This window comes from Dipodomys merriami, unplaced genomic scaffold (genome assembly GCF_024711535.1).
Source record: "Dipodomys merriami isolate MVZ:Mamm:240054 unplaced genomic scaffold, mDipMer1.0.p SCAF_11, whole genome shotgun sequence".
NCBI lineage: Eukaryota > Metazoa > Chordata > Mammalia > Rodentia > Heteromyidae > Dipodomys > Dipodomys merriami.
This window is the reverse complement of record NW_027202382.1, coordinates 48222933-48243688: the sequence shown is the minus strand read 5'-3', so window position 1 is coordinate 48243688 and position 20756 is coordinate 48222933. Positions and strand designations below refer to the sequence as shown.

The following is a 20756-nucleotide window of genomic DNA, read 5'->3' as shown; positions in this document are numbered from 1 at the left end:
CCCGCTGGGCTCCGCCCCGCCCGCAGCGCGCCCTTTCCGCGCGGGGCCGCCCCCGCACGCACAAAGCCACGCCCGCCACCCGTCGCCGCCCCGCCTTGCGCGCTCCAGACCCCGCGCAGCGCGCTCCGGGCCCCGCCCTCTAGGCCCGGCCGGCCAGCCAGCCACAGCCTCCGTCACCACGAGGCACCGCCCATCGCGCTGAGGCCCCGCCCACCACGCGCCCTCGCCCTCGAGGCCCCACCCGTTGATCGCCTCCGCCCCGCCCACCTGGCTCGTGCCCCGCCTATTTTCCTCGGTCGCCCCACCCTCCACGAGCCGGGTCCCTCCCATTGCCCTCGCTGGCCCGCCTCCACCTGCAGGGCCGCGCCCCTCGCCCGCGGGTCCCTGCTGCGCTCCGGCCGGCTCTCCATCCCGGCCAGCTCTCCATCCCGGCCCGCCGCTGCCCGTCCAGGGGCGTGGTGCTGTAGGCCGTCTTGCGGGCGCACGCCGGGGTGGGGTGGGGGGAGGGAGCACGTCGGGCTGAGGGTCGCCTCGGGCGGCCGCGGTGAGGGGCGGGGCCCCCGGCGTGGTCACGACTGCGCATGCTCACCCGCGCTCGAGGGGCGGACGGGCCGCGCCGAGCGGACGGCGAGGGCGCCGGTGTCGGTCCGGAGACTATGGACAAGTACCAGGTGCCGAGCTGGCCTCTGGCTGGGAGGCCGGGGCTGCCCGGGCGGAGGGTCCTCGGTGAGCCCGCGGGGTGGCGGTCACGGCCGCGGAGGCCGTGCCCCGCGGGCGGGGACCGCGCCCCGGCCAGGGCCAGCCTCCATCTTGCCGCAGCTGCCCGGCCAGGGAGGAGGACAGCCCCTCGCCCCTTCCCCACGGCCGGGGCCTCGAGTCCCAGGCTCGGGGACCTGCCCGGGACCTTCCCGGTGAGGGGAGCCAGGGGTGAGGAGTGGCCGGGGCAGGCTGAAACGCTGCCGACGGGGCTGTAACTCCTAGCCTCACCTTGCTGCCCCAAGCCCAGGCCTCAGTGTTCCTGTCTGGCTCTGTCCTCCGAGCAGAGGCGAGGCCGTCCACAAGGGCCGGGAGACACCCGCGTGGGTCTGCACCCCATGGCGCTCCTGAGTCAGGGTTCCATCCCACACACAGCCCTCTGCCTCCTTGGCCCGTGCTGACCAGTGAGTGGTCTGTCCCCCGCCGGCCACCCCTCTGCTGAGTTCTGGCTCCGTGGACATTTCTGTGGGGTTGGTTCAGATCACAGCCTCTGGACTCAGACCCTGGGGTGCGAATCGGATCCAGGCCACTACACTTATTAATGTCATAGCTTTAGGCCTGGACTTTGCTTCCTGTGCCCCAGTTTCCTCCACTGTAAACACGGAGGTAACACCAGGTCGACCCCATAGGGAGGCTGCCTGGTGCTTGGTGTAAGGCTGGGCACTGGGGTGGTTATGGCTTTGATCATTGGTCACTTTCTCTCCAGGGTAGTCACTTGGAGGTGAATGCTGAAGTTGAGACCCCTGTGCCCAAGGGCAGCTTGTTCATACATATCTGGTGGTCCTCAGGGGTCAGAAAGATGTAGAGAGTCTGAGAACTGGCCTGGGGAGATAGCATTGGGCTCCCCTTTGGGGAACCTTCTTGCCATTTCCTCTCCTGTACCATGGGGCAGACCCTGCCAGCCCCTCGGGGGAAGTTGGGGCAACCAGCATGGGAGCTGGACTTAATGCCGGGGAGCACAGAGCAGTGTGCAGCATTTCCTGAGAACATCTTACTGTTTGTTGGTAGATTTTGAATCAATTGAGTCCTGGAGCCTTGGGAGTGAATCTGGTGGTGGAGGAAATAGAAACTGAGGAGAAGCTCTTGATAAAACAGGTGAGGGGTGAAGCTCTGTGACTGGGGGTGTGGCTCTGTCTGTAGCAGCTGCTCTCCAAGCTCACACTCATATTCCCTAAGTTAGAGAAAGGCTTTTTGGCCTTTCTCTTGGCCAGCAGGCAGAGGACTAACCTCGCTCCAACAGATATGAGGCATGGCCTCCACTCCTCAGGCTTCCTGCACCTTGTCTTGATGGAGAATCAGTCCTCATCTTTATTCCACCAACCACAACACTAAACATGTGCCAGCACTGGGACTTGAACTCAGGGCTTCTTGCTCTTGCTTGGCTTTTTTGCTCAAGGCTGAGACTCTATCATTTGAGCTACATCTCTGCTTTCAGCTTTTTTCCCCCCCTGGAGATAAGAATCTCATGGGCTTTTCTGCCTCAGCTGGCTTTTTGCTTTTTTTTTTTTTTTGAACTCTGGACTCTGGGCCTAGGCGCTGTCCCTCGGCTCTTCAGCTCAAGGCAAGTGCTCTACCACTTGAGCCACAGCGCCATTTCCAGTTTTCTGGTGCTTTATTGGAGATCAGAATCTCATGGACTCTTCTGCCTGGGCTGGCTTTGAACTGTGATCCTCAGATCTCAGACTCCTAAGTAGCTAGGATTACTAGCATGAGCCACCAGTGGGGGCCCAACAGACTTTGAATTACAATACTCAAATCTCAGCCTGCCAAATAACTAGGATTAGAAGTATGCACCACCAGCAACCATCTTTTCCTAAGCATTAATGAACTGGTTTTCACAGGAAAGGTATTGAAGTTAATCCCCCCCCCAACATTTTGCAGATTGTCTCAAGTCACTACCATACCTTTCTCCTAGCCTAGTGCCTGTCTAGCCTCCCACCCCATTTTGCACCAGGAGCTAGACCTAGCCATACTCATCTCCTCGTGTAGGATGAGTGCTTATTTTCAGTTTTGTATTCAAACAAAAACTGATAAACATCCTTGTGTTTTTGTTTTTGTTTTTTTGGGGGGTTCCGGTCATGGGGCCTGGACTCTGGGCCTGGGTGCTGTCCTTCAGCTCTTCAGCTCAAGGCTAGCACTCTACCACTTGAGCCACAGCGCCACTTCCGGCTTTTTTCTTTTTTGCTTATGGGGTGCTGAGGAATTGAATCCAGGGCCTCATGCATGCAAGGCAAGCGCTGTACCACTGAGCCACCTTCCCAGCCCCATGTTTTTGTTTTTTAATTGAACATCCATTATTTCCTTAGGAAAAATCCCTAGAATGGGATTTCTGAGTATTTTGTAGGCTCTCAGTTAGTATATTTGACTGATTTGTATTCACAGACTTGGTAATAGTTATGATGATGATGGGGGTAATTGTGGGTGATGGTGGTGGTGGTGGTAGTGGTAGTGGTGATGATGGTGATAGTGGTGGGGGTTGGTACTGGTGATAGAGGTGGTAATGGTGGTGGTGGTAGTGGTAGTAATGATAATGATGATGGTGGTGGCGGTGACGGTGGTAGTGGTGGTAGTAATAGTAATGATGGTGTAGTGGTGATAATGGTGGTGATGATGGTGGTGGTGATGATGGTGGTGATGGTGGTGGTAGTAACGATGGTGATGGTAGTGGTGATGATGGTGATGGTGATGGTGGTGGTGATGGTGGTGGTGGTGGTAGTAGTGGTGACAGTGGTAATGGTGGTAGTGATGGTGGTGGTGGTGGTGATGGGTGGTGGTAGTGGTGACAGTGGTAATGGTGGTAGTGATGGTGGTGGTGGTGATGATGGGTGGTGGTGGTAGTAGTGGTGACAGTGGTAATGGTGGTAGTGATGGTGGTGGTGGTGGTGATGGGTGGTGGTGGTGGTAGTGGTGACAGTGGTAATGGTGGTAGTGATGATAGTGGTGATGGTGGTGGTAACAATGGTGATGGTAGTGTTGGTGATTATGATGGAGGTTCACTGAACAGTTACTGAGCTGGTCCTCTTGTACCCCTGCAGGTGGAATGCATCGATGAGCATCATGCCAATGAGGCTCTGGAGGAGGTAACTGTCTGGTTGGCTTCCTCTCTAGAGGAATAGGATTCAGACTGGGAAACTGGTCTGTGCCTTGTTGAGTGCCAGCTGAAGGGAAGCCTGGAGGGTCACGGTGTGCTCTTGCAAAGGCTACTAAGGGAGCCCATGTCCAAATGCCCGCTCCTAGATGCTACCCAAGGGCTGCACGTAGGACCCTTGCTCCTAGAGAAGTTGAAAGGTATCTGGTGGCTCAGTCCATAGGCTAATTTATCAGTAACTATGTTTTAAATTTTTTGTTTTTGGCTGGACACTGGTGGCTCACACTTACAATTCTAGCTACTCAGGAGGGTCACCATTTGAAGCCAGCCCAGGCAGGAAAGCCTGTGAGACTCTTATCTCCAATGAACCACCATCAGTTAAAATCAGAAGTGAGGGCTGGGGAAGTGACTTAGTGGTAGAGCGCTTGCCTTGCATGCATAAAGCCCTGGGTTCGATTCCTCAGTACCACATAAGCAGAAAAAGCCGGGAGTGTCACTGTGGCTCAAGTGGTAGAGCGCTAGCCTTGAGCGGAAGAGCTAAGGGACAGCGCCCAGGCCCAGAGTTCAGGCCCCACAACCAATCAAAAAAGAAAAGAAAAAAAAAAAAAAAACAACCAGAAGTGGTGCTGTGGCTCAAAGTGGTAGCTTTGCGTGCAAAGCTCAGGGACAGTGCTCAGGCTCCGAATTCAAAGCCCCATGGCCAAAATAAATAAATAATAAATAAAATATTTTTTCTTCTTCAGGGCTGCACATGTAGCTCAGTGTTGGAACACTGGCTTGCCTAACATGTGTAAGGCTTTTGATTCTATCCCAACACTGAAAAGAGCAAGAGATGGCGGGGTGGGGGGAGAAAAAGAAGGGAAAAGTAAATGGGTAAATTATCCTTAATTCTGCCCCTCATAACTGACCACTGGTGTCCTCCTGATTTGTGGACAGTAATGACAGTGGCCAGTTTAATACACAGAGCCTCTGAGCAATGCTCTGTCTCTGGGACTTCTCCGGGGTGAGTTGTGTCTCCTCCTTGGAACAGTCCTGCTGGGATGGCCTGCCTTGCTCTTTGCCAGCCATAACCTCCCGGGTCTGCAGCATAGCTGGAGGGTGATGATTGGCCGGGGCATGTGGGGCACGTGGAATTCCCCTTCCGCACTGCCTCGGTCCTGCTCCCTTCCACATCCCCAGGCACGCAGCTCTGCCAGCGCCATCGGGCTCAAGGCTCCAGAGTGGCCATTGTGGTCAGACACCTGGGGTTCTTGCCCAAGTCCTTTCCCTGGGAGAAGAGGCTGCAGAAGTTCTTGGTTGGATAACCTGCCCTGGGCCGCACACCTTCTGAGGCCCAGCCCTTCCTTCACCTCCTCCATGTTTGCCCTGTACCTGCACTGGCTCACGAGGGGCAGAGTCCACAGCCTCCACCATTTGTCTTTTTGTTTGTTTTTGTTTTGCAATGCTGCAATCAAGTCCAGGTCTTACACATGCTAGGAAAGTGCATACCTCCAGCCCACCTGGTTTTCACACAAGCAAGTGAGGCTCAGAGAGGTTGAGGAGTCTGTCTCAGTCACACAGCATGCCAGAATATGCTAGAGATGAGCCTCTAGCTTCCATGCACCAACAGTACAGACTCTCTGTACCCACCTGCTGCCTGCCCAGATCCGGCAGCTGACATTTTTGTTGGGATCTATGACAAAGAGCTCCACCAGTTAGACACTGGCTCCCCTCCCCCCTGCCCCTCTGCTCTGGTCTCTGCAGCTGATGCCTCTGCTGAAGCTCCAGCATGCCCACATCTCCATGTACCAGGAGCTCTTCATCATGTGGAACAGAAAGGTGGGTCCGAGTGGCCCTGCAGCCCTGCACGCATGGCTCACGCCCAAGATCTGAGACTCATGGCTTGAGCCAGCCCTGGGAGGGAAGTCGTGGGATTCTTATCTCCAGTGTTAACCACCCCAAAACCTGGAAGTGGAGTTGTGGCTCAAGTGGTAGAGTGAAAAAGCTCAGGGATGGTGTCTGGGCCCTGAGTTCAAACCCCAGAACTAGCAACTGATCCTCCAGGTTTTCAGGCTAGGAGACATAAGTAGGTGCCCTGACTCCAGTAGTCTGTGTGTGCGGCTTCAGGGCTGCCCTGGCTTTGGGGCAGGAGTGCTCCTGCTCCCTCAGAGAGGACTGAAGTGGAGGAGGGAAGGGGGGGGGGAAGCCGAGGCCAAGGGGGATGGGAGTCCCAGCGGCTGGGCCACATCTCCACATCAGCCTGTGTCCCTGCCTAGGCTGGAAACCCCTTACACACGTGCTCCCCCACATCTGGGTTCTGAGGAAGCCTGCGGGGAGCCCTCATTGCATGCATGCACCCAAAGTATCTCCCGAGACACACCGTGTTGCTCTTAGGGAGGAGCAGAGCTATCCCCTGCTGGCCCAGGGCAGGACTGGCTCCTGGGGAAAAATACTCCCCTGAGCCCTGAAGGAGCAGTTACTCCAAAAGGGGAGAGGGTGGGCCCGTAGGAGGGACCCTCACATGCAGCGGTCAGAGGCAACTGGAGCTTTTGGCAAAGTCCAGGATGCTGAACATAGCCAGAACCCAGCGGGGCCCCACAGGGAAAGACGGGGACCCCGCCAGCAGCGCCCCCACGGCAGCAATCAGAGGACGCCTGGCCCATAGGGCACCCAGCCTGGCTCAGGGTCCTCGTGTCCCGGCAGATCTCCTCTCTGTTCCTCTGCATGGTGATGGAATACAGCAAGGAAACCCTGCTGGATGTCATTGAGAATAAGAGGAAGAAAAAGGCGGCCGTAGACGCCCGGGTAAGAGGCCTCCGAGTCAGCAAGCCTGGGGAACATGGAGACCCGAGACCCCACAGCCCCGCGGTGGGGCGTAGAGCGCAGGGGCCTGGCACACCCCACGGGGCCTGGTTCAGCTTTTCTTCCTTCCTTGTCTTCCTTTAACTTCTACCTTTTCCTTCCTTCCTCCTTTTCTTCCCTGCCTTCTTCCCTTCCTATTTAGGAGTACTGGTGTTGGAACTCAGGACTGCAGGTTTGCTAAGCAGGCACTTTACCACTAGAGCCAGTCCCCTGTACTTTTGGGGGCTTTACTTATCTTTTCAAAAAGATCTTATGTATCAGATCTCAGTCCTCCTATTTGTTTCCTATGTAACTGGGATCGCAGGCGTGAACCACCACACCCAGCTTTTTTTTTTTTTTAATTGAGATGGGGTCTCAATGAAAATTAATGTTTCTACCACGAGCCTCCTGGCTGCTAGCACTGAGGAGCTAGGATTACAGGTGTGCACCATCATGCCCAGTCCCTAGATTTTTCTTACATATGTGGGCCGAGGCATGTCCCTTGATGCATTGCAGATGCTCATGCACTCCCCTAATCTCCACAAAGAGCAAGAAAGGCTCCTGAGACTCCGGAAGGTTCCCAGCCCATGGCCCCAATCCGGCATCTGCCTCCAGAGATTGTATGGTGCTTTGTGAAGTCCATCCCCGTGCCCTGGGTGGGTGGCTCATCTCTGGTATCCGCATGCATGTTGTTTGTTCCACCTGCGCTTCTGGTTCATCCCTCATGGGCTGCAGCAAGCCTCTGCTGGTCTGAGGCATCGCAGGCACGGGGCTGGTCCTGCTGGTCCACCCTCTGTGAGCCTTTGGCTGTCTCTAGGGCTGTTTCCAGGAGCCTGTGAGGAGCACTGCTGGGGTGCAGTCTTCCTCAGATCCACTCCTTGGGAGTGAAGTTACCGGGTGTGTGGGTGTACCCTCAGTCGCTGTTCCGGATGTTTCCAGTGTTTGCTTTCCCAGTGAGCAGTGAGGGTCCCCCTTCCACGTGATGGCCTGAACAGAACTTCATTGTCATTGTGTGTCTTTTTTGTGGTAGCTATTCAGGGGAGGGAGGGAGGGAGAGAGAGAGAAAAAAGAGAGAGAGAGAGAGTGTGTGTGTGTGTGTGCACACGCGCGCGCGCACGTGTGTGTGCTGGTACTAGGGCTTGAACTTGGGTCCTGGTTGCTATCCCTGAGCTCTTTTGTTTAAGGCTAGCTCTCTACCACTTGAGCCATAGCTCCACTTTTTGCTTGTTCAATGGAGATAAGAGTCTCATGGACATTCCTGCCTGAGCTGCTTTGAATTGTGTTCATCCGATCACAACCTGCTGAGTAGCTAGGATTATAGGCTTGCACCCCAGCACCCTGCTAGATAGTGGTACTCTATAAGGGCTTTAATTTGCACACTCTGTGAGTCACCAGGGTGGCACATTTGGCAATTTGGATTTCTTCTTTTGTGCTTGATCCAGTCATTTGTCCATTCACACACTTGAGTTTCTTCTCTCTTTTATTAGTGAGATTTCATTATATGTTGTCCAGATATTATATGATTATCCAGGTACCTCCATCCCACCTCGGGCTGTTTTCCCCCCCAGTCATGGGGCTTGAACTCAGGGCCTAGGCATTGTCCATGAGCTTTTGCACTCCAGGCTAATGCTCTACTACCTTGAGCTACAGCTCTGCTTTTGGTTTTCTTGTGGGTAATTGGAAACAAGTCGCATGGACTTTCCTGCTCAGGCTGGCTTTGAACCACTATCCTCAGATCTCAGCCTCCTGAGTAGCTAGGATGACAGGTGTGAGCCACCAGTGCCCAGCCTAATCTGAGGCTTTCTAATTCCTTTTTTCTTTTCATTTTTTCCTGACAGTCCTGGAGTTTGAAGTCAGAACCAGACGTACTAATGTGGTACTTTGCTGCAGACCCATGCCTCCTGCTCTTTGTTGCACTGGCTAATTTTGAGATAGCGTCTCCCTTCCTTCCTGGACACATACCTGGACTGTGACCCACCTAGTTCAGGCTTCCCATTGTGGCAGGGACCACAGGTTCACACCATCACGTCCAGCTTATGTGGACTTTTCTGCCCATGCTGCCCTGAGCTGCAGTCCTCCTCATCTCAGTCTCCCGTGTGGCTAGGATGAGGAGCACAGGCCACCACACCCAGCTATGGTTGAGAAAGTGCTCTTGCAAACTCTTCTGCCCTCAAACCAGGATCTTCCCTGATCTCAGCTTCCCCAGTAGCTAGGCTGAAAGGTGTGAGCTACTGGGATCTGGCCGGTGGCTACTGGGATCAGGGCAAAGGTCTTTGTCATAACAGAGTCGCCAGTGCCGTTCCATCCTCTCCACCCTGGCTCAGGGTGTTCTCCTGCTTTCTTGTAGAAGCTTCGTTCTTGACTCTCACCCTTGGCTCTAGGTATCTCCCCAGAAGAGTTCTGTCCACTTTTCCCTAAGCATTGCTCTGTTCAGTGGGCCAGGCCCCATCTTCCCCCAAAGGGAGTGTCAGTGGGGACAAAAGTCCTTTCATAACCTGGGCCTCAGAGGAAAGCTCTGGAGAGGTTTTCAGACCTTCTCTCATGGGCAGAGCCCTTGGAGAAGCATAGATGTCCCCAGGACCTAGAGAATGAGGCAGGGCTACCTCAGCTGGATTATGGGAGGAAGCCCCAGGGCCTACCTCCTCTTCCTCCCCCACATCTACCTCCCTGACCCCTGGCCGCAGCTGGGGGGGTGCCTCGCTGGGGGGCTCTGGGGGCCCTTCCCAAGCTGGCATCCCCCTTTCTCCCTCAGTGGATGCAGGACATTCTTGGCCAGGCCATGGACGCTCTGGATTACCTGCACCAGCTGGGCATCATTCACAGGTGATGGGCAGGGCCTCCTCCCACTCAGGTGTGGGCCTGGGGGTGGGGCATGATCCGGTCCCTCCCCCCACCCTCCTCAGGATGGGCCACTCCTCCTCCCCTCCCCGTCCCAGGCTAAGAGAAGCCTGGCTGACTGGTGGTAAGGTGCACCGCTTTGTGAATGTGCAGACGAGTGCCGGGTGGTTCTAAAGTGCAAGGGAGGTGCAGATAAGGGAGGAGAGGTGAGGCCACCTGCAGCGGCCTGGCTTGGGGACGGGACAGGCCAGCATGGGTGCCAGACCCCAGGCCAGCCTTTGGCCTGCCAGCTCCCAGCTTCTGGCACCAGAGGAGGAGCTGGGAAATGGCTTCCATTCTGGCATCCAGACACTGATGTCGTTTAATGTCCGTCCATCCTTCCTTCCATCCTTCCCTTTTCTCTCCCTCTCTTCCTCTCTCCCTCCTTCCTTTCCTTCCCCTTTCTTTATTTCTCTCTCTCTTCTTTTTTTGTGTGTCAGTTGTGGGGCTTGAACTCTGGGCCTGGGCGCTGTCCCTCAGCTCTTCAGCTCAAGGCGAGTGCTCTAAACTTGGGCCACAGCACCACTTCTGGTTTTCTGGTAATTAATTGGAGATAAAAGTCTCAAGGACTTTCCTTCCCAGGCTGGCTTTGAACCACAATCCTCAGATCTCAGCCTCCTGAGTAGCTAGGATTACAGGCATGAGCTACCAGCGCCTGGCAACAGGAGCATTTTCCTGAGGAGAGAGGAGGGCCAGAACTAGGCCAGGAGGGGAGTGAGGTTCAGGGCCTGTGCTGGTCTGCCCGGCAGCTCTGAGATCCTCAGGGCCCCACCTTTTGGCCACAGGAACCTCAAACCCTCCAACATCATCGTCATAGGCAACACCCAGTGCAAACTTGAGGACCTCAGCTCCCACACGCTGATGACCCACGAAGCCAAGTGGAACATTCGTGCGGAGGAAGGTGGCCGAGAGGAGGGGTGACGAGCCCCCGGGAGGGCAGCTCGCGGGTCCACGGGGCCAGGGCCACTCTGGGTGCCGGGCTTTTTGATCAGAAGGTCCCCATAGACCTGCTCAAGTCCCAAAGAGGTGCCCTGGCTGGGGCTGGAGCTGAGCAGATATGGCCCCTGTGGTCGTAAATGCAGACTCCAAAATAACAGATTTGAGAGAAAGCACCCCAGGAACAAAGCAAGGTCTGGGGTACACCTGAAAATGCTAGTGCTTTGTTTTTTGTTTTTGTTGTTGTTGTTGTTGTTTTGGCAGTCCTAGGGACTTGAACTCAGGGCCTGGGCGCTGTCCCTGAGCTTCTTTTGCTCAAGGCTAGCACTCTACCATTTGAGCCACAGTGCCACTTCAGTCTTTTTTTGCGTATATGGTACCCAGAGCTTCATGCATGCTGTGCAAGTACTCTGCCATTAAGCCACATTCCCAGCCCCTGTTAGTGCTTATGTATGCAAGGGAAGACCCAGGAGGAAGGAAACAGTGTGGAGGGGGCAGGGGTGGTCTGTGGGGTGCAGACATGGGTATGTGTGTGACTGGAATCCTGAAGTCGCCTAGGGGATGAGTCAGGGCAGCAGCAAGGGAGATGAGTTCTCTTCCTTTGAAAAGATGGCAGAGTAAAGGAAGCAGCTTCAAGGCTTAACAGACACCCACCCAGGTGGACAGAGAAAATGAAGTAGAGAATTTCAGTCCCAAGGTGGCAGTGGTTAGTGGCACTTTATTATACAGAGGATGGTTGGATGGATGGATGGATGGATAGATAAGTAGATAAGCGAATGGATAGGTGGATGGATGGATGTAAGGATGAATGGATAAATGGATGGTTAAGTGGGTAGGTGGTTGGATAGATGGATAAATGGGTGGATGGATAGGTGGATGAATGAATGTAAGGATGGATAAATGGATGAGAAGGGGTGGGTGGTTGGATAGATGAGTGAATGGATGGAGGTGGATGAATAGATACGAGGGTGAGGGGACAGCTGAATGGACGGGTGGGTACCAGGTGGGTTGTTGGAGGTGGAAATGGCTGGAGTACCTTAGCATGCAGCCCGTTGCCGTTTGGCCAGGGGAATGGAGCCTCAAAGGCAAGTGGAGGCCAAAGAGGGAGGGCTGCCTAAGGACAAGCCGAGACTGGCAGAGCTGAGCTAGGACCCCAGTCTTTCAGCTGCTCTAGAGTACACGTTTGGAAATTGGGCAGCGCAACCGGAACCTCACCCCGGTCCTGACACTTAGAGGGGCGAGCTGTTGGAGGAGGTGCACCCTTCAGTCTTCTTGGTACATGGCTCCTTCCGCACACCCAAGCCAGCGTGCCAGGCCGATGGTCTCCTGGCTCAGCCGAGGCAGAGGTCTAGTTGAGCCCTGGCTCCTACTGCCCTCGGCTCGCGTTTCTTGCCTCTCCCAAGAAGGGCTGGCAGTTCATACAGTTTCATGGGGTCACTAAAAAGGGGCAGTTCTCGTCTAGGAGTGCTCTGTCCTGCCTCCACCCTTAGGGAGCCTGGGACCCAGCATTCTCTGCCTTTCTGCTGCCCACAGACCCCTGTCAGAAGTCGTGGATGGCCCCCGAAGCCCTCAACTTCTCCTTCAGCCAGAAATCTGACATCTGGTCCCTGGGCTGTATCATTCTCGATCTGATCTGCTGCTCCTTCCTAGATGTGAGTTGTGTGCTGGGGGCGGGGCCTGCTCTCACCCAGCCTCCAGTCCCACCCACGGCCCCACACTCAGCCCCTGTCCATTCTGGCAAGAGGACAGGGCAGCAGGGGCCATGATCCTTGGCATCTGCCATCAGCTCTGCCTCTGATGGCTGGAAACCACCCAACCCGAGGCCCCTGGCTGGAGCTGAGGGCAGCAGAGGCTGCCTCTTGGGAGACTGGACCTAAATACCCCAGGGCTAATTGCCACACAGGCCAAGCTGGAGTGAGATGTATTCTCCTGTCCTTGTCAGGGGGTCATGGTCACCTGACAGGAGGCAGGTGGGAAGCTGAGCCTTTGGGAGGGGGGCGGGGCATGCAACAGTGCCAAACACAGGACCAGGTCCCAGAAAGTACAAGCACCTGTCTGGGCCTCAGCTCCTTCACGCTTTCCCAGAGCCTCCAGATTTAACCTGAGAAGCACTTTGCCGTTCCCTTCCTCACCTGGGGCCCCCTGCCCACCCTCTGCCCGGTGAGATGGCCACATGCTTCTCTGAGCCTCTATGTCTTCTGTGGCCTCCAGCTCCCCTCTAGTCCTCTTTCTGGTCCCCAGCCCCCCTCCGCCCTTCGGTGCATGGTTTTCACTTAGTTGTGAAAACACACAAACCAGAGGCCTGCATTCTTGTAGACCACAGAGGCCATGAACCTGCGGAAGTCCCTCCACCAGCCGGGAGATAACCTGAACGACATTCTGAAAGACATCTTGGACCGGAAGGTCCCCAGTGCAGAGACCTTCTGCTCCCTTCTGCCGCTTATGCTGCAGATCAGCCCGTCCAATCGAATCTCTATAAGGTGAGCCTCAGAGGGTTTTTGTTTTTGTGTTTGGTGTGCTGGTCCTGGGCCTTGAACTCAGAACTTTTGCACTCAAGGCTAGCACTCTACCACTTTAGCCAGATCTCCACTTCTGGTTTTTTGGTAGTGGACTGGAGTCTTTTGGACTTTTCTGTCCAGGCTGGCTTTGATCTGTGATCCTCCCATTCCAAGTGTTAGCCACTGGTGCCTGGCAGGGTCGGGTTTTTATTTTTTATTTTTTTTGGGGGGTCCGGTCATGGGGCCTAAACTCTGGGCCTGGGTGCAGTCCCTCAGCTCTTCAGCTCAAGGCTAGCGCGCTCTACCACTGGAGCCACAGCGCCACTTCCAGCTTTTTTCATTTTGCTTATGTGGTGCTGAGGATTCGAACCCAGGGCCTCAGGCATGCAAGGCACGTGCTCTACCACTGAGCCATGTTCCCAGCCCCCCGGGTTTTTATTTTAACCTATTAATTTACTTTTCACAATGTCTGCACCTAGCAAACATGGCTGCTGGCTTTTTTTTTTTTTTTTTTTTTTTTTTTTGCCACCATCCTCACTACATCCTGTTGTATGGATGCAGCCTTGCCCAGCCAGAGACCCTGAATGCAGGCCTCTCAACACTGGGCCACACCCCCTCATCGTCAAGCACGGGACACAGCCCCAGGGAACCATGACACTTTTAGGGGTTCATGGAAAGCCAACCAGGAGGAGTGAATCCCGCTTGGCTTAGATGAGTCTTTATAGCAGCATAGACATCCAGTCTGAATTTCTCTTTTTGTCTGAAGGGACAGGGCCTAAGACTACCCTGAGGGGCTCCCCGCAAGGTTTTGGCGGGGGGGGGGGGATGGAAAAGCTTGTGCTGGCCACACAGGGCACCATGAGAGACCCTGCCAAACAGATTCTATCCCCCGATGGCCAGCGCCCAGTGTCAGCCATGGAGGCGCAGCCTGAGCCCAGCAGGGGGAGGCACCATGTGCGCTCCCGCTCCCTCCTGCCCCCCCTCTGCTAGGCAGGTCATACACATCACCTTCGCGGACAGCTCCTCCAGGCCATCCGGAGTCATGCTGACCCTGCACCAGCAGGTGGTGCCCATGGCCGCCACTGACACGCTCTTACAAGGCAACCTGGGCAGCATTTTAGGTGACAGTGGGGCCCGGGGAAGGCTGAGGGTGCTTCCTTTGGGAGGGTTGGTCCTTGGGGAATCGGCTCCTCCTGCCTGGCCGGGGGGGGGGGGGGCCAGGAGTGGCTTCCCGGCTCCTCACGGCCCCCACCCCCAGCACGCCCCGTGCTGCTTGGCAACTGCCCTGCCCAGATACTCTCCATGGCTGCCAGTTCGCACAGCAGAGTTCATCTCCACAGCCCGGCCTTCACCCCTGAGCTGGCCCCACACACCGCCTCAGTGGTGGGCTGGTGCACCACGGTCTGGTGTCTTCACTCAGCCTGAACTCGTGGGCCAGGATGAGAGGCAGCCCACTGAGGCCGGGGGAGGGGCTCGCCAGACATGGGCACTATCACCCACAAGCTGCTCAGCCCCAGGGGATAAGAGCGCCACCTCATGGCCCGATGGGGCGGGTCTGAGGAGGGGCGGCAGGCCAGCAGCTAGGCATGGGGATGGTGCCCTGGTGGCCCCAGCCCTCAGCGAGTTTCCCCGTGCCCCCTGTTGCTGCAGAGGTCATGCAGAACTTCTCCAGCAACCCCGAAGTCCAGTTCAGGGCCATGAAGAAACTAATGACAATGTCGGATGATGAGCTAGGTAGAAGCCTCCCCCCCCTCCCCCTCCCACTGTCCAGGCTGCTTCTAGGACAGACCTCGGAGCCCAGCACTCTGGGCCTGGCCACCCTTCCTACCCCTTAGAGGCTGTTTACGTCCCCAGAAGGGTTCCATGTGATTGACACGGAGCTAGTAGCCAGCCTCAGCCCCTCTCACCCCAGCCCAGAGATAGCCTCTGTCAAGGCAGCCACTGCTGTGGGTGCTGGGCTCAGGCTGTGGTTCAAGGCCAAGTGCTTTCACTGTGTCAGGCCTGCTTTCCCACCTATAAAGTAAGGGCCATGAGAAGGCCGACTGCACTGAGCTGCGGGAAGCATATGCCTCCACGGAGCCAGGCACAGCAGCACTTGCCTGTAGTCCCAGCACCCAACTTGGGGTGGCCGGGAGTTGAGGCAGAAGCTCTCTTGAGCCCTGGAATTTGAGGGCAGCTCAGACAATATAGACTCCACCTTTTAAAAAAGGGGAGATAGTGGCACTGGAAGGTGTGCACTGGCCAGCTTTGCCTTTGTGCTTTCCTGCTCGGGTCCCCTCTGGGTCATGGAGTGGCTTCCCCCCCCCCCCCGCCCGCGCCTCACTGTGCTGCCTGCCCCTCTCGTGTCCCAGGGGCCCCTCTGGGTCATGGAGGAGCGGCTCCCTCCACTCCCCGGTGCCTCACTGTGCCTCTGCCCTGCCAGGCCTGCCATGGCCCATGGAGATGGTGATGTCAGTGACTGCCATCATGAAGCAGCACCAGAGGATCCTAGAGCTGCAGCTGTGCACCTGGTCCCTACTGCTGCACGTCATGGGCCAAGGTGGGTGCCAGGCCAGCCAGGGGAGACAACAGTTTCTCCAGGAATCTGATTGCTAGAAGCCCATCCCCAGCTGCCAGGCGCAGGCCAGGTCTCCCCCTCCCCCTCCCCCTCCCCCTGTCCCGGCTTCCCGGCTGCGCAGTGAGGACCTGGATGGGACAGAGTCCTCTAGACACCCCCAGACCGAGGCACTGTACCTTCAGGGGCCCCCAGCTGGTGGGAGGGCAGCTGAGGAGCATGGGGACCAGAGGGGGCAGTACTGAGCTTGCTACCCAGGAGCAGCTGTGGCCGAGCTGTTCTCCCGTAGTTCTCTGTAAAACTGCCTTTGATTTTAAACCTAAAGTAGTTGTGTTGCTTTTTTGTCAGTTGTGGGGCTTTAACTCGGGGCCTGGGAGCTGTCCCTGAGCTCATCAAGACTAGTGCTCTACCACTTTGAGCCATAGCACCACTTCTGGTTTTCTGTTGGTTAACTGGAGATGAGAGTCTCATACTTTCCTGTCCCGGCTGGCTTTGAACCGTGATCCTCAGATCTCAGCCTCCTGAGTAGCTAGGATCACAGGCGTGAGCCACCAGCGCCCAGCTAAGTAGTTATCTTTCTAGCTTACCTACTAAAGGATGAACTTCTGCATACCATTTAAACGTCTTAGCTTGACAGTGGTAGTGACTGGTACCAGGCTGGTGTGCACACAGGCAAGTCCTCTGAGCTTCCGAGTTCTGCCAGCACAAACCCTGTAGGCTCCGGGAGGCCAGCACGGGCCCAAGACGCAGGAGGGCCAGGCCGGGGCCCTCTGTCCTTCACGGCCAGGCCTTGTCTGTGCCCAGGTCTGCTCCATGCTGGGGGGATGAGGCAGACTGGCAGGTTCCTCAGCAGTAAAGTGGAGGTGCCGCTCCCCATCAAGGAGGGCCCCATGTGCCCTGTCTGCCCCTGAGCCTCCCCTGTATGGGGTCAACTCAGGGTCCTCCCCCGATCTGAGCAGCACTGATGCAAGATGATGAGGCACAGGCACCGAAGACGCAGTGGGACAACTCCATCATCGTCTACCTGCTGAACACCATGCGGAGCCACCCCGACTCCGTGCAGCTCATCACCACAGGCCACAGCATCCTCACCATCATCTCCAGCCAGGGTGCGCAGCCCACCCCACGGGAGAGCCAGGGGTACAGGACGCCAGGCTGGGGGTGGCGTGGAGCTTAGCCCCAAGATGACTCAAGTGGTGAGCAGCTCTGCTCTGATGTTGGGTGCTTTCCTTTGCGCTCTCAGTGACACCCGCTTTTACAGCCACCGCTTCCTCCACAGATGGACCTAGTGCCAGGCACACGGCAGGCACAGCCGTGGGCTTCGCACACACTGACATCACGCTCTGCGCCTGCCGGCTTGGAGGCTACTGGCCAGGCGGGCAGTGCCCTTTCCTCCTGCCCACGGGTGGGCACCGATGTCCCACAGAAAGCAGCAGACTCAGAGAGCTCAAGGCTACATGCCAGAAGTCCCAGGAGGGCAGGGCTGGGCCCCAGTCTGCTCCCTTCACACCCCAAAGATTTCCCATCCATCACTGAACACACGTGGGGATGAAAGGGACTCTAGAAACAGACATGAACTGGAACGGCCAGGCACACTGGACATCTGCTTTCCCACTGGGAAGCTACAGTGACTGCCCCCAGCCTGGTAACGGCTGAGGGATGCTGGGTGGGGGGAAGGGTGGAATGCCTGGGGTGTCTTCTGCCCTCAGGCACGGTCTCTGAGGAGATGCAGAAGGCGGGACTGATTGAGCTGCTCCTGGAGCACCTGAACCGCTACGCAAAGGACAGGGATGTCTGCCTCCGTGCCCTGGGCCTACTCTGGTCCCTCCTCGTGGACGGTGAGAGCCTCCCATCACGGCCTCCACGTCTCGTAAACACACCAGGGCAACCCCAGCCCCCGAGGTGCAGAGCCCAGTGCAGAAGGAGAGGGGGACAAGGCTGAGGGAAGGGGGCCAAGTCCAGCGCTGGCACCTGGCTCTGGAGGCCAGCCAGAAAGCTGAATGCCCATCCTCAGGTTTGATTCAGAGAATGGGAGCCCCCGGCCGAGGCCAACCCTCTTCTAGGTCCTACCTGGCACCCTAATGCCTGAAGTCTGTTTTACCCAAAGGAAGGTTCTGGAAAGTCCAGAGAGCCCCACACACTGAACAATGCTCAAAATATCAGTCCCCAAGCCTCTCTGGGGGACTCCTGCCCCATAGACTTTCTGGCTTTGGGGAGCTCCACCTCCTGTTCTCTGAGGACATGTGTCCATCCCAGTTTCTGTTGTTGGGCTCGGCAGGAGGAAGCAGCCGCGCACGCTGCTGCTCAAGGTCTGGGTGTCTCCTATCCTGCCCCACATCCAGCTGTCATTGTGGACAAAGGCCCACTGGACCAGATCCCTCCCCTGGTCATCCAGCAACTGGCCACCCACCCTGAGGATGGGGAGATGGCCGAGGCAGGCTGCGCGGTGCTCTGGCTGCTGTCCTTACTCGGTGAGCAGCCGTGGCTGAGGAGGGAGGCTGGCCCCACAAGCCCAGGCACCGAGGCCCATCTGCTCTCTGCAGGCTGCATCAAGGAGTCGCAGTTTGAGGCGGTGGTGACGCTGTTGCTGCAAAGCATCCGGCTGTGCCAGGACAGAGTGCTGCTGGTGAACAATGCCTTCCGGGGCCTGGCCAGCCTCACCAAGATGTCAGGTGAGCCCTGGGAGGGACAGAACTGCACCAGAGGCTGCGCAGAGCAGTCCCCGGCAGTCATTCCTGCCAGCTGCCACAAGCCACGAAAGGAAAGCGGGGCACCAGTGGCTCAAGTCTGTATTCTTGGCTGCTGAGGAAGCTGAGATCTGAGGATCATGGTTGTTTGAAGCCAGACTAGGCAGGAAAGTCTATGAGACTCTTAGCTCCCACTAACCAGTAAAAAAAAAAAAAAAAAGCCAGAAGTGGCGATGTGGTTCAAGGGTAGAATGCCAGCCTGGAGCAAAATAGCTAAGGGACAGCACTCAGGCTCTTGAGTTCCAGTTCCAGCACTGGCATCAAAAAATAAATGATGGGCTGGGAAGGTGGCTCAGTGGTAGAGCGCTTGCCTTGCATGCATCAGGCCCTGGGTTCGATTCCCCAGCACCACATAAGCAAAAAGAAAAAAGCCGGAAGTGGCGCTGTGGTTCAAGTGGTAGAGTGCTAGCCTTGAGCTGAAGAGCTGAGGGACAGCACCCAGGCCCAGAGTTCAGACCCCATGACTGGACCCCAAAAACAAAACAAAACAAAAATAATAAATGAAGGAAAAGCAAAATGTGTACACAAAGCACCACCATGGGTACCCTTCAGTGTTCTGCTTAATGCTGTCCAGTGGCCATCTTCCCCATCCACTCACACATTTGCAGCAATATGTGGTCTTGTCTACAATGACCACAACACAAAACCTGACTCTTTGTTCAGTAGCTCATGCTAAGCACCCCAGGCCCTCCTGGGTACCCCAGGCCTGGCTGTCCTCCAGCCTCACAGAGAACACTTGGGGCCTGGGACAGGACATGGTCAGCAGCAATGCACAGCAGGGGCAAAGCCCAGCCCTTCATCCTAATGTATGGGCCACACAGCCTTCCTGGGGGCGGCAACTAACCCTAGGTGCTGGGGGCCACCTTCTGGCTCTGTGCCCATCTACAGGGCTGTCCAGCACCCTCCTGCTCAGTCCTCCCTGGGAAGAGCTCGTTCCTAGCCAGCTCTAGATGGGAGTACAGAGCTGGAGAGGCCCTGGTCAGCCTTCCAGCCGTGGACTGGGCCTTGTGTGGGGCCTTCCTCTCTCCCTGGGTAGCAAGCTCCTCCCACTCAGGCCACCCCAGGGTCTCAGTCCTGGACCCCATGTCTCAGGGACTGGACCCCAATCTGAGGCCCTGAGGGCAAGGGAGACACCACTTAGCTGAGGGCCAACGCCAGACCAAAGGGAGCAGGAACTGGAGCCAGCCAGGGTGACTCAGCCCTGTCACCTGCCCGTGTGACAATGGAGGCGTCTCACCCTCCAAGCTTCGGCTACCCCTGGGTATGGGGAACAAGGCCCTGCAAGGCCCAGGGCAGCTCGGGTGTAACTGTGCATGGAGATCACATCAAGTGCCCACTTCCTCAAAAGGCTGGGGCCGGGTATCCTGGCACCTGGGGCTCCAGCCCTTCTGACAAACTGAGTGCCCGCCCCTAGCGGGCTGTGGCTATGGTTGCACAGGTGAAGGTGTGTGCAAAGCCAGCCCTGGGCCTCTCCCAGCACCTCTATACACAGTCTGGGGAAAGGCCCACACCTCAGAACCCCTCAGAAAGCTGAGCCCCTGCCCAACACGCCCACCCTCCCACTGGGCAGAGGCAAAGATTTGGCCAAGTTGGAATGGCACACGTGTAACCATGCTCCCTGGCCTCCCCGGCAGAGCTGGTGGCTTTCCAGGTGGCAGTGCTGGAGGTGGAGGGCAGTGGGCTCTGGCTCCTGCGGGACATCTACCAGCTCTACAAGGATGACCCGGAGGTGGTGGAGAACCTGTGCATGCTGCTGGTCCACCTTGCTTCTTACAGTGAGTCCCTCCCTCCTCCCGCCCCTGCAACTTCTACTCCTTGCCCACTGAGCATCCACCCGGACCCGAGGGCAGTGCAAAGTCTAAGTGGCACTGGCAGGCCACCCACCCCACCGGCTGTGGTCCTCAGGATGCTCTCTGCTCTTCCAGAGGAGATTGTATCAGAGCTGGAGTCTGGGGGCATCAGGGCCCTGGCCCAGGAGATGGTGGAACGTTTCACCTCCAGCCTGGTGAGTGGGTGGTAGGGGCTCCAGCCGCCGTTTTCCCACCTGTCTGCTATCCTGTCTCAAGACTGGGCTAGATCCAGTGCCGGGGGCAGGCGTCACTTTCCCAGAGCTGTACGCACTGACCTTTGTATGGTGGTACCCCAGCCAATTCCCATACCCCGAAGCTGCCAGTGCACACTTGCTTCCTCCTTCCAGGAGCTGGTCGCATACGCAACCACCGTGCTCCAGAGGCTGGATGAAGTTAAACCCCAGGTGAAACCCAGCCCCCCCTCAGGGGAGACAGAGGTCCCCAGGGACCTGCAGGTGGCACCCTCCTCTCAGAAGTAGAACCTCCCTGGGGAGGTTTCGGGGAGGGTCACCAAACCAGTACACCCCAATCACACCCTTCACGACTAATAAAAACGCCAAGGCTCCTTCCTGGTGTGCCCAGTTGTTTCCGGCCTGACTAATTGGGGCTCTCGGAGGGCTCTAGCTGCTG

The 20756-nt window shown here is 56.9% G+C and overlaps 1 protein-coding gene across 6 annotated transcripts; it reads left to right on the top strand.

Annotated features, from left to right (window-relative positions):
• The first annotated feature begins 542 nt into the window (after window positions 1–542).
• Stkld1 (serine/threonine kinase like domain containing 1) lies at window positions 543–20731 on the top strand. Of its 6 annotated transcripts, none has more exons than XM_070015010.1 (19): window positions 543–671; window positions 1765–1851; window positions 3792–3836; window positions 5588–5662; window positions 6527–6628; window positions 8503–8540; window positions 9417–9487; window positions 12011–12129; window positions 12794–12957; window positions 13966–14096; window positions 14626–14709; window positions 15398–15514; window positions 16489–16638; window positions 17239–17367; window positions 17872–18000; window positions 18073–18201; window positions 19911–20051; window positions 20202–20281; window positions 20474–20731. In XM_070015010.1, exons 1-19 carry the CDS (start codon window positions 582–584, stop codon window positions 20603–20605), a joined length of 2013 nt encoding a protein of 670 aa, XP_069871111.1. In that variant the 5' UTR covers window positions 543–581; the 3' UTR covers window positions 20606–20731. The 6 variants fall into 6 exon arrangements, with proteins under 6 accessions (XP_069871111.1, XP_069871114.1, XP_069871109.1 ...); XM_070015008.1 differs by lacking the exon at window positions 8503–8540 and adding an exon at window positions 10327–10442 and having other exon boundaries at window positions 544–671; window positions 13996–14096; XM_070015007.1 differs by lacking the exon at window positions 8503–8540 and adding an exon at window positions 10327–10442 and having other exon boundaries at window positions 545–671.
• The last annotated feature ends 25 nt before the right edge of the window (window positions 20732–20756 follow it).